Here is a 17,728-nt window from a genome sequence, read left to right as displayed (position 1 = left end):
TTTGAGACAGAGTCTTGCTCTGTTGCCTAGGCTGGAGTGCAATGGCGTGATCTTGGCTCACTGCAACTTCCACCTCCCAGGTTCAAGCGATTCTCCAGCCTCAGCCTCCTGAGTAGCTGGGATTACAGGCGTGCACCACAACACCAGCTAATTTTTGTATTTTTAGTAGAGATGGGGTTTCACTATGTTGGCCAGGCTGGTCTTGAACTCCTAACCTCCTGATCTGCCCGCCTAAGCCTCCCAAAGTGCTGGGATTACAGGTGTGAGCCACCATGCCTGACCTTTGTTGGCCTTCTTATCTGCAATAGCACACTTAGGAAGAGGTCTTCACGCAAGAACATTACGTAACTGTGTATGTGTTTGGTGGGCCCTGTCCTTGGCAGACCGCGGCTCTCTCTAGCACCTTCTGGTTGGTCAAGGCTGTAAACAGCACAACAGTCTCACAAAATACTCCTAAGTAGGACCAAAATGTGGAAATCTTCACTGTGTCCCAAATGCATATAGGTTGTGAGGTAGCCACTGACCATCCACTGAGTGTGTCACTGGCTGTTCTTTACCTGTAGAAGAATAAAGACTAATGTGCCAACCTTCAAAGAAACTTCAATGTCCTAAATGTCTTGGAAGAGTCCCAGAGTCCCTTTCCTGTGCAGAATTGCCATTTTCAGTCCCATCATTGTAAGCAAAGCAGAGATTTCACTTTCCTAAATGTTGCCCCTGAAACAGCTTATCTGCCATTTTTTGGTTGGTTCTCAGGGCTCTTGACATTCTGCTCAATCCAAACCCACGTCTCTTTTTTAGTGGAACTTTCCACTACTTCCAAGAAAACTAGTCTGAGCACTCTCAGTCTCACCCTGGCTCTGCTGCCATCACTGTCACCACTCCGGTTTCTCCGCCTGGAGTGGACAGGAAGAAAAAGGAAAGGTACAGAATCAATGCTGGGGGTCATGGCCATGAAGAAGCAGCTTAGGCAACCCTAATCTCCTCTTATCCCCTCTTCTTCCACTCCTGCTTCTAGGGTAGACTATTTCTCATGATCTTGTTTAGGGCAGTATGTTTTTCCACAGTTGTCTCCTACAGAGATTCAACTTCTTCCCAGTCAGTCCCTTGGAGCCAGACAGATTGACTACATTCCTTCCCACCAGAATCCCCTGGAACCTCCAGCTGCCCACTGAATCCCCTTCCCAGCAGCCCCACTGCCTGACCTGATTCTGACCCAGCCCTGAGTTTGAGCTGTTGGGATTTTTGGCTCCAGTCCAGTTCACACACTGTTAGATAATAAGGGTGTCCTCTTCATCTATCCATTTGCCCTTCTGTGTGGCAGCATGGAGCACATATTAGGCTTCTGGGGAATATTTGCTGAATAAAGAACACAAGAAAAATAACATGAAACATTTAAGCTTCTCAAAACACTTTTTAATTTTCCATTTTTCCCATCAAGACCAAAGTTGTACAAACAGGTACAAAATCCCCCACCTTCAGGGTGTGAGGCATCACTGTGTGTGGTCAAAGTCCCATCTCCTCCCCTTTCCCTTTCCACGAGTTTTCAAGATGTGGCCCAGTCAGTGCATTGCTGCCTTCTGTTACCTATGAACCACGGGCAGCAAGAGGACTGGGGACCGGGGGACATGGTGAGGTCCAGTGTGCCAGGAACATGGTAAGTGCCCACATTGCGGGGGAGGGAACAATTCAGAGACAGGCTCAGCTGGAGGCCGCACAGAGGAGAAATGTCACTCTGTCCCATCTTCCCTGCATTCAGCTGAGCTCAGACCAAGTGAGCACCTAAGAATCATTTACCCCCAAAGGATGTTTCAAGTGAGATGCAATGTTCTCTAACCATTATTCTCTCAGAAACTGGGGGGGTGGGGCGGAAATCAAGCAGATGTTTGAATTGCCTTTCATTCCTCCATATTTATCTAATTGTCTGGCTCTTGGTTTTTATATAGCAGAAATAAAAAAACATGGCAATAAACCAACCTGCAACCTGTGTACAAGATACAGCATACAAAACTGTCCCAGGGACTGGGATCAAAAGACTTCTATTCCTGGCCCTAAATTAGAGGTTCTGTTTTGGTTAGGGAAGTTTGTTGTAAACAGCAACTGAGAAGCCATTTGTTTGATTTTGGCAATAGAGACAGACAGCAATGCACATACACTTATTTCACTGAACTGTAAACGGATAAGGTCAGGAGAGGAAAAACCCTACTGTTTATGTAATAGAACCTTACTAAATGGTTTTTGGAAGGGACTAAAACTTAGGTAGCAGCCTACTTTCCTACTTTCCAAGGCTGGAATTATATATATATTGAGTAATAAACCAAATATTAGTAATCCATCCACTTGTTTTTCAGAGTCCAACAATTTGATACCACCTTCCTACCTATCCCACCCTAGTCCCATTAGATTTGACTACATTAAAGTAGTTGTTCAACCAAAACACTCTGTGCTGTCGCCTTCCTTTAGCATTTATATGAAAAGCCAAAACTGGAGAGAAACAATCCTTACACCTCCTCTCCACTAAAGTATCACTGTAGAGAAAACTAAGCTCAGAATATACTCAATAACATACCAAGGAAAAAAGTGAGTGTGACTGAGGGGACCCCCGTCACCAACCGCAGTACGCCCTGCTAAACGGTAGTTATCTTCTTGTCCTTGGTGGCTTGCTTGATGGCAGCCTGCTCGCAGATGATCTCTTTGAGCCGCTGCAGCCTCATGTTCTGGGTGGTCAGTTCCCCCACCCCGGTCTGGCTGCGGTGCAGCAGGGTCAGGGCATGGATGTACTCCAGCTCCGTGTACTTCACACCCTGGTCCACCACCAGGTTCAGGAGCTCGTCAGCTGTGTTGTAAAGCATCTCGTAGTACTGCCTGAGAAAGCAAGAGAGAACACTGCTCACTGGCTCCACCACTGGTAACATCCATCTCGAGGGGACAAATACGCTGTCTATACATTGATTCCTCTACTTACTTCAAAACAATTGATCAGCAGGCAGTGTTCTAGGCCCCACCAACAGAATAAAGAACAGGACAACCACAAGCTCTGTCCTTTGGAGCTCATGGGAGCTCTCTTCAGGAGAAGTCTAAGTGAGGACCCAGGGAGGCCGCATACCTTTCAGTGGCTCAGCTCATTCTACATTTTTTGCTAATTTTGCATTTACCTTGGGAGAAAGGAAAGAAAAGTAGGGGTGTAGCCTGAAGGAGAGAAGACATTGTTAACAGGTTTTGTCTCATTCAATCCCTCATTCATTCATTATTCATTGGAGGTTTTGTGAAATACTGTACATGGTTTTCTGCTCCATAAAGTGGGTTAATAATAGTACCTACCTCTTGGGGTTATTGAAATAGTTGAATGAATTAATACATATAAAGCACTCAGAATGGTGGTGCTTCATAAAGATTATTATTATTAGAACTATAATGATGCTAATGTGTGATAGTAATGTAATACAATTAATAGTAGTATATAAGAATGGGCAAGACACAGCCCCTTTCCTCAAGTAGCTCAGAGACAAAGAGGAAAGGTCCTGAAAAGCAGAGACATAAGGATTCCAGTGCTGTTGACCAAGTTCATTCCCGAGCACTGTGCCACTTACCCTTCACACCACCCAGGGGCTACACCTCCCTTTTCCCAGATACAAAGACCAAACCACGGAGAAGTTAGAGGGCTTTCCCATGTCACAAAGACAGGGACTGACTATGCCAGGATCTGACCCCAGGTTTCTGACTCTAAGTTCAAGACTGTCTTTTCATGGACACTTGACAACTCACAAGAATATTCTATGCGCCATAAGTGAGGTCCTAGTACCGTGAATTAATAGCAGAAGAGGAGAAATCGCACCATGCTGAGGGGATGGTGTGGGACTGAGGAAGACTTCCTATGGGGTAAGATTCTGTCAGGCAGGGCTTCCAGGAAGGTAATTCTAGTTGGAGGGAAGAGCATGAGCAAAGGCATGGAAGAGTAATCTGGTTAGACTAGGGAGTGCAGAGCAATAGCAGAGAGTCCTGGGATGAGGCAGTTGAAGCCACAAGGTAGAGCCTCTGAACATCAGGCTATGATTTTAGACCTAGTTAAGCCAATAAGGGACTTCCTTCTTCCAGAGAGCAGAGGTGCCATTCAAAATTGTGCTTCTGGAAGATTAACGTGACAATCGAATGCAGAATGGTCTGGCAGGGCGTTGGTTACAATTCTAGCAGAAAGAGGAGACTTGAGAGCCACTTAACGGCAAGGCCATTGGCCTGGCTCTGTCCTTTGGTGGAGAAAGACTTGTGCCTGTAATAGAAATATGCATTAGAGGGATTCTTCAATGCAGCAAGAAGATGAAGGTGGGAGTCAGGAAGGGGAGAAGACGACCACTCACCATTCTTTAAACCAATACTGTGCCACTGCTATCTTTCAGTCTACTGGACTCTGAAGCTGTGACTTGCATGGCCACTCCAAATTACCCAGGAGGTCAAGTTCAACAGACTCTGAGCCAGCAAGGCTTATCACAGCTTGTCAGTGAAAGGAAGAGTGTTATTCACTTCTCTCTGATGTGAAAGGTAACTGTGCCAAGATCGAGGGGACAGAACCAGGCAGTGCGCTCCAAGGCAACTCTTGGGGGCGAAGGAATCTTCCAGACCTAGCAGGATCAGTGGCTCAGAAATCCTGTATTATTAGACTCAGGGCCGTGAATTTGTTTCTTTCTGATCAGGAAAATTTTGAAAAAAAGAACCTCCTATGGGGAAATGAAGCTATCTTTGTGGTAAGAAATACATTCTAGGAGCTCCATAATTTCAGGCCTGTTTTATTGAATTGCTGGTACAAGGAGAATGTGGTCAGGAAGAGCTGTGGTGTCTTTTCACACGGCTTCTTTTCCTCCTGCTAAGCCTCCTTTTCTAACTAACACACTCTTTTAAAAAATAGGGGAGAGAATAATCTTTTGTGAATAGTCCCTAAATAGTGGCAGAAATGGAAAGTGCTCTTCGTAGATTGGCAAGCTAATGAGGCTCTCCTGCGAGCAAATCGGTCAGCATCCTTGTGTACAGGGGGCTAATTTTCTATAGTGGTTTCAAACGAGTGTGCATTTTGGCATCACAGAACCAGATACATAGCAATCACTGGTCCAGGGTGACCCTGAATATAGACAGAAATACTTGGTAGAAGGGGATATAAAACTCCACTTCCAGGGGTGTGAGACCCCAGTGCCAGATCAGTAAATCTTTTGAAGTTTCATGTTTAGCATAAAACTCTTGTGAACTTTGCATTCTACTCCTTAATGTATCTGCTGTAATTTAAACACACTGTTTCTAAGAAAAACTTGATGCTGCAGGAAGAAGCATCATATTAATATTTATCCTACAGCTTTGCATGTCCCCTGGCTCTCCCTGATATTGGCCCCTATTTTGAGAAATGATGCCTTATGTCATCTAATTCTGTTTCCCGTAGATACACAGGTGATGGAGAGAGTTGTCTATTAACGGAGCTTCCTAAGAATACACATTTTTAAAATTGCCCAAGAACAGCTCATGCATGCATTGAGATTTACCAAATGAAATGAGAGCAAATCTGGGGCTCAGGATTCTTTCAAAGCTAGAAGGAACTTGAAAGCTGCGGTTTCTAGACTCGCAGTTCTTGAACTTTATGGTACCTAAGAATTACCCTGGGGCGCCTATGAAAAGTGCAGATTCCTGAGGCCCCATCCCCAGATATGTGCTTCTTAAAGGTTCTGAACCAGCCACGACTCAGTCAGAGTCTGTTTGGTAGACCAACAGTTACAGAACCACTGTCTCCTCCAGCCAAGGACCTAAACGCATCAGGGAAGGCTACAGAAGCAATAAAAGGTTTGTGATCCTTTTCACTGAGATTAAACCAAAAGAACTGGATTTCTTTGTATCATGATGTTGATATTTTTATCATTTATCTTAAGAAGCAACACTGAGCCCATTATGCCAGATGAAATTAGATTTCTTTTGAAAAATCTGATGAATTGTTTCCAGGGATACTGGCTGGTTTTCTACAGAGGCCGTTGTTCCACGCTGGGAGCAAACAACAAAACAAAGATGCTTGCATTTCTACTCTTGGATCTTCCAGTGTGATGAGTGATAAAGGGCATGCCACTTAAGTCCTTAATGTTTCAATATCCTCTGTGCAATGAAGACCTTTATAAATCCCAGAATGACAGTCTGAAGTGGACTGAGAGACTAAAAGAGTCCACGAGAGCTTCGTATGAACAGTGCCCCTGAATTGCAAAGCTGAGTTATTCAACAAAATTGACAGGTAACTGATGGTGTATTTTCTATAGTTAGGGAGAAAAAATTCCTCCATAACCATGATGATATATTAGATCATAAAGAATCATAAATATTTAAAGACAGAATGAAATTCATTTATCTTTCAGAATGGTACCCAGGAGCAAAGATGACTACACTGACACAGCAACAGTTTCACCTGGAGGTGGGGAAAGGGTGCTACCAGGTGTCCTAAAGAGAAAATAGAAAAATGCCCCAAACTATACCATTAGAATGAGCTTCCATGATAAACACTGACAGACTGAAATGAAATCATGTCACCCAATAGGGATAAATAATTCATCAGGACTTATTGAGGCCCCAGGAAATTGAAAGCTTGGTCTTCATCATCGAGCATTAAAATAGCAGCCATGGCTTCCAGGGCAACACGTTTTCCATTTGATGACACTTTGCTGGGGCTGCCTGGATGGGATCAGTGAATGCACATTTGATTGAGACATTTTCTGGCTCATGGTTTGTAGCCCTTCACAGACTCTTCATAGCCTACAATATTCAGCAGCCAATTGCTAGATGTACACCAAGTATCTTATTCTGGAGACCAAAGAGTTTCATGTCACCCTGGTGGATGGAACATTCTGGAAGGAGATGTGTACCTTGCTGTGGTTTCTCCTACCCTTTGCTGTGTGCCTTTTTGCAGCAGTTCTCAAAGTATTATAAGCAGAGAGGTGAGGGAGTAGAGTGACAGAGAAGTGGAGGTGTGACTTCACAGACTGGTCTCATGTGCAGAGTCTAGAACATGACAATGTTTATGCTTTGTTCTGGTACAAACAGATCATTTTCCCTTATCTTCCTCATGTTTGCTTTATCAACAGACTGTTCTCTGTGGCTTTTTCTTTTGTGCTTTATTTTAATGGTATTGCACTGCGACTCTTTCTCCCCCATACATTCTGTCTGAAAACATTTCTACCAGGAAGGAAATACAGGGTATTTTGGAAAGGTGGGCAAATCTTTTTAAAGTTTTAAAATAAAATTTTATCTTCCTCTGATTGGAAAGTTAATACATGTGCCATATAGAATATATGGGCCATAGAGAAAGATTTCTCATAATTTCATCATAAAGATAAACCACAGTTTGGCATATTTTCTTGTAGTTCGCCCCCACCACATGTAGTGTTCTAGCCAATTTCATTCTTGTAGTTGAAATATTTAGGTTGAAACACAATTGGATACTTCAATTGTTTCCAATTATAAAGACTTACTTTCTCATGGATAGATTTCTAAAAACAGAATTAGTTAAAAGATAAGTATATTATTTAGGACACTTGACAATGCTGCCAAGTTACTTTCTAAAAAAGCTCTATCAATTTATCCTCCTATCAACAACATATGGGCAGCATCTAACTCACATTCTTTTGATTTGCATGAAGGTGAACAATTTTTCATCTACTTGTTTTTAATGTATGTAGGTATGCGTGTATGTATAAATGAATTGTTGATATCTTTTTATCTTTGAGTATTAGTGCTTTTCTGACTTCTCTTTAAGAGCTTTTCATAAATTTTCATAGACAAGAGGCCAGGGAGTTTTCTCATCCTTGGTTCTACCTCCCACGTTGGCATGCTCAGTGCAAAAATTAGTACTGCATCTCTGAAAGTGATTAGAAACAGTTTCAGTTCCCTTCTTTGCAAATTGAGGGAAGAAATACTCACTAACATGAACTATTCCCACCCATGGCAACTCTTGTTCCTGTACTTGTAGGCGTTCCATAAACTTTGCCTGTAGGGGTGACAGCAAGGCCCTGACTGGGGAACTGTCCACGGTCTCAGAGGAAAGCTTTGCCTTTTGCCTTCCTTTACTTGGTAGAATTCAGAGTCCTAGATCCCGGAATGGAAACTGTGTTTTAAAATATACAGCTACATCTCATGCTGGGTTTTGGAATCTGTCTTGATTGTAGAATATTAATAATAATGTCTAGCTTTTAGGTGCATTTCAATCCTTTTAAATAGGTACTACAATTATCTACGTTATACATATGAGAAAACTGAGCTCTACAGAGTATGAGTGATTTGTCTAAGGCCTCAAAATGAAAGACTTCGAGCCCTGTATTTACTCCAAAACCACCTTAATACAAAAATATTTGAAACTATAAAAAGCAAAAGAACTGAAAAGAGTATTTTTATCGCTGACTCATTTGAGTCTTGAGTACATAAATATGAATTAAATAAAATTCCCATACTCAGCTCTGTCTTTCATTGTAATGCAATGAGCCAGTATTGTGGCAATTCAAATTCGTTTGTACAAACTTTGCAAACACTGGATTTGATCTGGGAATTCAGTGCTCTAAACCAAGTAATGCAGTAATGTTGTAAATTTAACACTTAATTTGGGAGTTTACAAGAAAGAGTTTTTGGCTTTTTCATTTTGTCACCTCTTTTTATTTCTTCCTTTTTGCCCCTTCAAGCTGGTAATGGATGAAGTAACCTTTCTTTCCAAAAGTTGACTGTCCCTCTGATTCAGTACTTTTTTGGGGAAGGGAGATAATTATTTTCATTGTAAAGACTTTCTCTTGTAGTCCTTCCCAAGATAAAGCTCTAGCATTAATGTCAACAAATGAATTATGTGCTGAATCTGACTTCTGAAACACAAATTTGAGAGGGAGAAAAATTGAGCTGAATAAAAGTTAGTATTGACTGTAGCTCCCAACATTATTTTTAGCCAATATCTACAGCATTTTGAGCACTTTAATAAAAACCCAATGGTAGATGGGTCACTAAGTTGTCAAGTGAAGCAGTGAACTCCTGTTTTCTCCACCCACTCAATAGTACCTATGATAATAACAGGGAAATGACAAGAGAAAAAAGAATAATCCATAAACCAGATAATCATCCATAAATAATTGAGAGGTCATGGTTATAGCAGAACAACTTAGTGAGGTAAATATTTAAGAGATCAACTAAACTCAGAATCTGGTTAAGTCTTTCATTCTTTGCTACTAACTAGCCATGTGACCTTGGCCAAATACCACCAGCTCTCTGGATCATTTCTCATGTCCGAAAGAGAAAGGTTACAGCAGATGCTATATAAAAGCACTGGAATTTTTGGATTTTAAACCTTTACAGCATCCCCTGCTTGGTCCTTTAAAATCATGGGGCTTCCATCAGAATTAGCTGATGCTGTTTTTCTTCAAGCAATGGTAGACAAAACGCAGTAGCAATTGACTTGAAAACACTCTGAACAAGTGTAATCTCAGCTCAAATGGACTTTCCAGACCAATAATAAAATGGATGGTAATCCTGTGTGTCAGAAGAATAAATTAGTTTATTAAAAAGTGTAGATCTAATTGCTCTTATTTGTATTCCCCTTTGAAGAGCCTAGAGTTTATTACAAACATGATTGAAAATTCTAATTTAAAATGAGCTGAAGTTATTTCCATTTTAGGAATGAGAAAACTAAGATGGAGAAAAGCTAAATAATTTTCAGACAGTTAGTGGCACAATTAGGTGTATATTCTATATCAGGATAGTTTTTTGTTTTTTTTTTTTACACTTCTCACAACGGATTGTACAGGTTTTTGTTCTGATCAGGACATGCTGGAAGTAAAGAATGGTCTTTAGAAAACATATTGCTTATATTTCCTCAGCTGGTGGCAGCAGAAAATCATTCAAGAGGTAAAGATAGCCTGGGAGTCTGTTGCTTTAAGGCTTGCTCGGGCTTCTTTGATCGGTCATCTACCTACCTGTTTTTTATATATAGTGACACATGCACGCACCTGCCCTTTGTCAATGGCGCTATCCTTAAATGGCAGTTACCAGTTACCTCTTGGCCTTGTCCTGATAACCATCACATCTCAGCAGTACTGCGGGGGTGGGGGGCTCTCCTGGGGAGACGCTGAAAGTTAAAATCAGCTGTTTCACTCCTCTCAGGAACATATCCTGACATTTGTGATAGACAGCAGCAGCCAGAGCCTTGCTTTATTTCTCTTCAGATAATAAAACCACTTGAAACAAAGAAACTCCTCCAGGACATTCCCATCACCGTTGAGATGATGACACACTCCTAGGCTCAGTTACAGTCATTGAAATGGGGAGAAAATTTCCTTTTGTTCCCTTAGCTAGCGACTTTCCTCCCCACCTTTGGAACACGTTCTAAATTTATAAATATCTATGGTTGAAATGTCCTCTTCAACAACTTAAGGATTCATATGTCACTCTCTGCTACATCAGATAATTTTTTAAATTAAGTTTTCTACAACAGGGCTAGAGGAAGATCTGCATTTTAAATTCAGTACAATTAAAACTGTGTCTCTTTGGTCTGGCACTGCCTTTGGTCAAACCCCATTTGTATGAATAATTATTCAGTCCATTAAGAAGTCTGCTCAACTCCTTCTCCCATTTTGAAGGTTTTAATAAATATTGATCAGGCACATTTCTGTTTGCACTTGCCAAGGCAATTCTGATGGATTCATCTTCTGATGTTATCAAATAATGAAATATGAAAGAGTGAATAGAATTACCCTCTTGTTCTGTAATTTTTTATTTAGGGCCTTCATTTTACTTTCATAATTGTGTTTGTCTCATACTTCTGTAAATGTTCTTTCGATTATCAAAAGGTGAGTCCAGGTTAAGGAGTGCTATTCTGAGCTGAATATCACTTTAGAGTCTTTTCAATTTAAGAAAATAGTTCATCAAATATCACTTTAGAGAGTCTTTCTGATTTTTAAAGACAATTTATCTAATATCATAGGTTGATAAAAAGGACATTGTATGATATATTTTAGTGACCACAAAGCTACGTATCATTTAACCCAATTAGCACAAGACTCTTGTAGTGTATATTATCTACGTTTTTCAGATTAGCAATCTGGTAAACAATTGCTGAGAGGCCCTATGGCCTTTTCAATTTTTAGTAATAAAATCACATTATTAATTTTTCAATAAATAATGCAAAGGATTTCTTCAAAGCAAAACCTAATGTTATTACTAATGCTTAGGAAACTCCAATAACATTTTAAATGTTAATATGATATAGAAAGGCATAGTCCTTGGCTTCAAGAAGCCTTATTTATTTGTTTATTTTTAAAATCTAACCCAGGCTCAGACCAAAAATACCCAAGGCATGAAGCAAATGTTTTAATTTAAAGTAAAGCAAAACTAGGGCTTGGCAGTCTGCCTGCCTGCCCTCAACTCCTGGTACATAAGAAAGGCACAAAGAGTTGGAGTGCCCTAGACAAGGGATAAAAACAACGCTTCTGCTCCAAATGACGACCAGGGTTGGAAATGAGATGGTGAAGTGAGTGGGTAATGGACTTTCTGTATTTATAATACTGGATCTTGCCCTACCTGTGGGTGTGTGAGGAGAACAGTCAGTGGGAACAGGCATGGACTGCATGGCTTTGCTGGGAACATATGCTCCCATTAACAAGAGCATGATGAGCATGATGCCAATGAGGCCAAGGTAATGGCTGATTCTGGCAGGTGCCAATTTGTTCTATTTTTTGGCCATTGATTCTGCCCCTAGCCAGCTACCTCACAATGATGTTAAGACAGGGCTGAGGGAGGCTGAATGGAGAGTTCACTGCAACCCACCACAGCTTCTGGGAGTCTTAAGACACAAGGACCGCTATTCAGCCACCACTTGGTTGAGTCACTCAAACCCTGATTCCTGACCTTCTGGTCCTGGTTAGTGACTCTAGTACAGTTCTTGAAATTGTAAGAGATCTCTCTGCCTTGCTGAGACACAAGACCACTTCTTACAGGACTGAAGGGCCACAAAGGAAAATGATTTCATAGAAGAACCAAAAAACTCTGGATTATTTGAGATGTGTAAACATATGTAAATCAGCAGGTCCCAGTGGCAAACACTTGAGGGTGTATTAACTAAATCCTTAGGCAATTTATGAAAGAGAGAAAACCTAAATAAACCAAAGCTACAAAATGGGCCATCTGAAATTCAAGGACATGTGACTCAGAACAGATGTCAATTAGAAAAATAATAGACTAACTAGAAAGGAGGTAATGGAAATATAAACAATATCCAGCAGGTTTAAAGACCCAAATACTCTGACAAACGTGATGGATAGCTTTGGATAACAATGTGAATTTGGTGGATGAAAAGACTACTGTGGCTGATATGTATTTGAATGTCAGTGAACCATTTGATGCAGTGCCTCTAGAAAAATATAACTAGCAAAATGAATTTATTCTGAATGGCTACCCTCGATAGGACACAGGCTGAAAAACAAACAGAGGGTAATGATAACGGCAAGTCAACAAATGCAGAAGAGAAGCATCTAGTGAATGCTAAGGATGCTGGCTTTAGAATTGATCTCACTTAATACCTTCATTAATGCACAGGAAGATACAGAGTGGTGAAAGGGGCCAATGTTAGTGAACGGGGAAGGGCTGTGAACGGCAACAAGAAAGGAAAAATCACATCAAGGACTCCAGGGAATCTGGAATTATGGGAAGCAAGTAATGAAAGGGGAGTCATCTTAGAAAAACCCAAGTGAATTTGTCTGGGAGAAATTTTAATCTCCTATATTCATTCAATAGTTGGGAGAAACCTTAGAACAGGTGGGTGAATGGTCACTGGGTGGGGAGGAGGAGGTGGGTGTGTTGGGGTGGGTGGTAAGGGCCTTGGAACCAGAGCATTTCTTAGTTCCTATTTTAAAAGTACCAGTTCTGTAATCCCAGCACTTTGGGAGGCCAAGGCAGGAGGATCACCTGAGGTCAGGAGTTCAAGGCCAGCCTGGCCAACATGACAAAACTCTGTCTTTACCAAAAATACAAAAAATTAGCTGGGCATGGTAGCGCGCACCTGTGGTCTCAGCTACTTGGGAGGCAGAGGCAGGAGAATCGCTTGAACCTGGGAGGTGGAGGTTGCAGTGAGCCAAGATCATGCCATTGCACTACAGCCTGGGTGACAGGGAGAGACTCTATCTTAGAAAAAATAATTAAAAAATAAAATAAAGTAAAATAAAAAGTACCAGCTATAGAGCAAGGAAGTGACAATAATTTGTCTTTGTTGTATTTCATAGTTCTTCTTTTGCTTTATACTGTAAGCCAATTGAAAGAAAATCAGAAAAGAGGATCAGATGGGATTAAAGGGACAGGAGGTTGGAGGAAAATAGAAGATTAAAAGAGATTCAGGTCAATTTTTGCTCAAATGTCTGCTTATCAATAAGTGAGGTTTTCCCTGACCACCTTATTTTAAATGATACTTGCTCCATCGTCATCAAGCTTTGTCCTTAGAATGAGCTTTAATTTTCTTTTTAGCATTCATCTCCAACTAAAAAATATATTTCCAAAATATATTTAAAATTATATATTTAAATATATGTATATATAAAATCAGAGATACTTTGATCAGCATATACAATGGTTAAGATCATGGACTCGGGAGCCAGTTGCCTGGGATTTAAACCCAATTCTGCCTCTTCTTATTTGTATGACTTTGGTCAAGTTATTAATCTCTCTGTGCCTTATTCTCTTCATCTGAGAAAAGGAAATAGTAACATAGGGTTGTTCCAAGGCTTAAATGATTAAGAACAGTTGCTAGACAGAGTAAGAATGTAGAAGCATTTAGTACATAAACAAGTACCTGCTTCCCCCTCCTCCTCCAATGCAGGTTCTATTAGAGCAGGGCTGAATTCTTCTTCTTTATTTTTTTTTGAGACAGAGTTTCGCTCTGTCGCCCAGGCTGGAGTGCAGTGGCACAATCTCTGCTCACTGCAAGCTCCACCTCCTGGGTTCACGCCATTCTCTAGAGCAGGGCTGAATTCTATATTCAACTTGCTCTTACCCCTTGGCCTAAGAAGACGGTAACTTGTGAGTGCTGAGTGAATGAAAAAGAATGAATGAATGAGACAGCTGATAGTCTATACATGTCATTGAGTATGGCATACAATCTAAAAAGCAGTCTATGATTCTCTGACACTGGGAAGAGAGGAACTATGAATGAAATAATTGATCTGTATAAAACACAAAGGGTTATTCTGATGTAACTCCGGGGGGGAGATGGTCAGGATAATGGTCGCTAATGGAAAAGGGGGAGACAACAGAGATCCATGTTTTCACTAGTGATCTGTAATCCTTCTCAGCTTTTCGTTCTCTGGCAGATTTAGACATGAATCCCACATCTTTTACCTAAGATGCATGACTGGAAACTTCTGAACCAGTCTCAACTTCAGTTTTTTCATTTAGGCATGGGATAAATAAGATTACATCACGTTAGGTTTGAAGATTAATCAAATGATATGACAGAACACCTGCTATGTGATATAATACAAATGATAAAAATAATTGCTAACTTTGGTTGCATACTCCTCTGTAGTCTGTATTGGCCATTGTTCATGTATATATTATCTCTATGGGTCTCACAATTGTATGAGGTATCACATCCTCCATAATGAAATACATTAAAAAAAATCAATCCTTCCCTCTTGACTCAGAAGAAGAGGAGTTTCTTTTCTTTTTTTCTTTTTGTAAGATTAGCCCTATGCCTTTGATCCTCACCCCTCCCAATGGTTTCAAGACTCTGCTGGGTTTTTGTTTTGTTTTTAACTCTTGTATCCAATATCTTCCCTTTTCACTGGTTCTTTCATGTCTGCTTCAAACATCCTTCTGCTTCTCACATTTTGGAAAAACAAATCAAGAAACAAACCCCAAACCCTTTATGTGATCCTGTGCCCACTGCATCTCTCCCCTTGTGTCTTTTCTCCCTTTCATTGTTGAATTTCTTGGACAAATCATTTGTATTCACTGCCTGTCCTTTCTATGCCTCCAATGTGTCTATGAAAAGGGTCATCAATGACGTCCTCATGGACACGCACAGTGGCTTTTCCTAAGTTCTCTTTCCCTTGACAGTTTTCCATCCTAAACCCAACTGTCATGGAGCCACATTTTTTTTTTCTTTCTTTTTTTTTGAGATGGGAGTCTCACTCTACTGCCCAGGCTGGAGTGCAGTGGTGCGATCTCGGCTCACTGCAAGCTCTGCCTCCTGGGTTCATGCCATTCTCCTACCTCAGCCTCCCGAGTAGCTGGGACTACAGGCGCCCACCACCACGCCTGGCTAATTTTTTTGTATTTTTAGTAGAGACGGGGTTTCACCGTGTTAGCCAGGATGCTCTCGATCTCCTGACCTCGTGATCTGGCTGCCTTGGCCTTCCAAAGTGCTGGGATTACAGGTGTGAGCCTCTGTGCCGGCCCATGGAACCACATATTTTTTTTTTTTGTTTGTTTGTTTGTTTTGAGACGGAGTCTTGCTCTGTCTCCCAGGCTGGAGTGCAGTGGCACGATCTCGGCTCACTGCAACCTCTGACCCTCCAGGTTTAAGCAATTCTCTGCCTCATCCTCCGGAGTAGCTGGGATTACAGGCACGTGCCACCACACCCGGCTAATTTTTTGTATTTTTAGTAGATATGGGGTTTCACCATCTTGGCCAGGCTGGTCTTGAACTCCTGACCTCATGATCCACCTGCCTTGGCCTCCCAAAGTGCTAGGCATGAGCCACAGCGCCCAGCCCCATGGTGTCACATTTTTAAGGCACTTCTCCCAGCTCCCTCTAAGTTTCTTCTCTGATTCTGCTATTGGCTCTGTGTCTGCCTGCTGCAGGTGTTCCTGCCAGTCAGGTGGGGGCCCTCCATTCTCCTCCCTCTGCTTCTGAAAGTCTTATCTGTGCATGTAATGCTCAGATGTCTCTCTCAAGATCTGGTTTCTCAATAGATCAAAGCTTCATTTTCACTTGTCTGCAGACATTTCTATCAGCTGCCCTTGTCAGGCGGCCTCCCTAGCCTCTGAATTTCGCTTAAAGGAACTAGCTTGCAAAACCTCAAAATCTCAGTGTCACCTGGAATCTTCGCTCTCCTTCATTTCTTTTGTCCAGTTGTTACCAGGTCTATCAATACAACATCTTTCATGTTCATTTCTTCTTTCCGATCTCACTATCACAGATCCTACACTCTTCTAATTGGACTGTTACAGTTGCCTCTTAACTGGCCACCTGACTCACTCACTCCTCTTAGACTAACCCCCAGTTCTTAGTTGGATCATATCGCTATTCTGTGTTTAATAATAATAAAAAAAGTGTGGATGTACCATTATACATATTTATTAACCTCACCTAGACTGTAGATTCCTTGATGTCAAAGGCTGTGTCTTGTGACTCTTTGTATCATCCTCACTGCGTCTACAGTGCCTTTCAAAGTCCTTTGTTTACTTGCTCAACAAATACTTCAGCATTAATGACACACCAGGTAGTATACAGTAGATACTGTGGATGCAGAGGTAAGTAAAACATAGTCCTTGTTCTCTGGCAATGCAGTCTGGTGTGAAAGCAGCCAAGCACTGTATGTGCTTACAGCAATGTGACAGTGGCCATAATAAAGGTATGGAGGAGATTCTCTAAGATCACAGGAAGGAAGGGTTGTAGGCTTCTGAGAGCAGCCCGGGAAGGCTTAATAGAGAAGGAGAAGTTGTCAACAATGAGACAAATATGAAGGAAAGAAAGTCCTCTACAAGCAAAGGAAACAGAATGTGTGAACTGGGTGGGAGAGTAGGAAGAATACAGTATTTGGGGAAAAAGACAAGTGGTTTATTCCTCACTGGAGTGAGTGCATAGGGTGTGGGGAAGGGCAAGGAAGGGGAAAGGTGGGCAAGGCAAGATGGGCCTGGAGCCTAACAGACCTGTGGGCCATGCTAAGACTTTGGACTTTCATGGGTGAGTGGAAGGATGAAGGTGAATGAACCTTTATTTTGCCTAGATTATTCAAACAAAACAATTACCATTTATTATTACCAAGATTTGATAAAAGAAGGTATTTTAACACTCTTTAAGTGGAAAGAGAATAATCTCAGAACAAAAAGGTTAAATGTTTTATTGTGTGGGAAACTCAGAAACTTTTAGTCATTATTTATGAGAAACTCACAAAGTACAGTCATTATTTTTCTAATTTTCCTATGCATGAGGACAATCAGCTTCAGTTTACATACACCCTGGCATTTGGAACAAATGACAGGGAGGAATCCGGAAACAGATGATTTTAGAAAGAAGTCACACATGATGACAACTGTGTTTTAGAAAGACCTTTCCAGCTGCAGCATGGAGGATGGACCTGAGGGTAAGAAAGCCTTCAGACTGTTGGGCAACTTGGCTATTTTTTTTTTTCTAGTATCAGACCATGCCAATCTTCTAGAAGGTTTCCTCACAACTCCACATCCCCAAGCTTGTAGCTAAACAAAATCAACCTCAAAGAGAGAAGGGTGCCAGCACCTCGGTAAAGAACAACACATCAGGCTCTCACCTCTAGTATGTCTCCTTCAAGTCAACTGTGACTGGGGCCATTAAAATACACACAGCTGTACTGAGATGAGGCCGGCAGCTGACAGGAAAGAGAAGGCTGGCAGTGAGAACATAAGAAATAAGAGGACACCTTTTACTCAAAGTTTCCTCCTAACCTACTCCTCAACTGGTCTGGTTGAAATGTGAGGGAGGGGTACTGAAACTGCCTTT

General features: G+C 41.4%; 1 protein-coding gene across 2 annotated transcripts in view; it reads right to left on the bottom strand.

The window, feature by feature from the left end:
* Positions 1-1,391: 1,391 nt before the first annotated feature.
* EXOC4 (exocyst complex component 4) overlaps positions 1,392-17,728 on the bottom strand; it is an 821,125-nt gene continuing 804,788 nt past the window's right edge. The window contains exon 18 of one of the 2 annotated variants that reach the window (XM_003261356.1): positions 1,392-2,862. In XM_003261356.1, the coding sequence (XP_003261404.1) occupies positions 2,625-2,862 (238 nt within the window). In that variant the 3' untranslated portion in view covers positions 1,392-2,624. The remainder of the gene's footprint in view (positions 2,863-17,728) is intronic. The other variant, XM_030825691.1, reaches the window with a different exon arrangement.

Source organism: Nomascus leucogenys, chromosome 13 (assembly GCF_006542625.1).
Source record: "Nomascus leucogenys isolate Asia chromosome 13, Asia_NLE_v1, whole genome shotgun sequence".
NCBI lineage: Eukaryota > Metazoa > Chordata > Mammalia > Primates > Hylobatidae > Nomascus > Nomascus leucogenys.
This window is presented reverse-complemented; position numbering and strand designations above follow the sequence as displayed.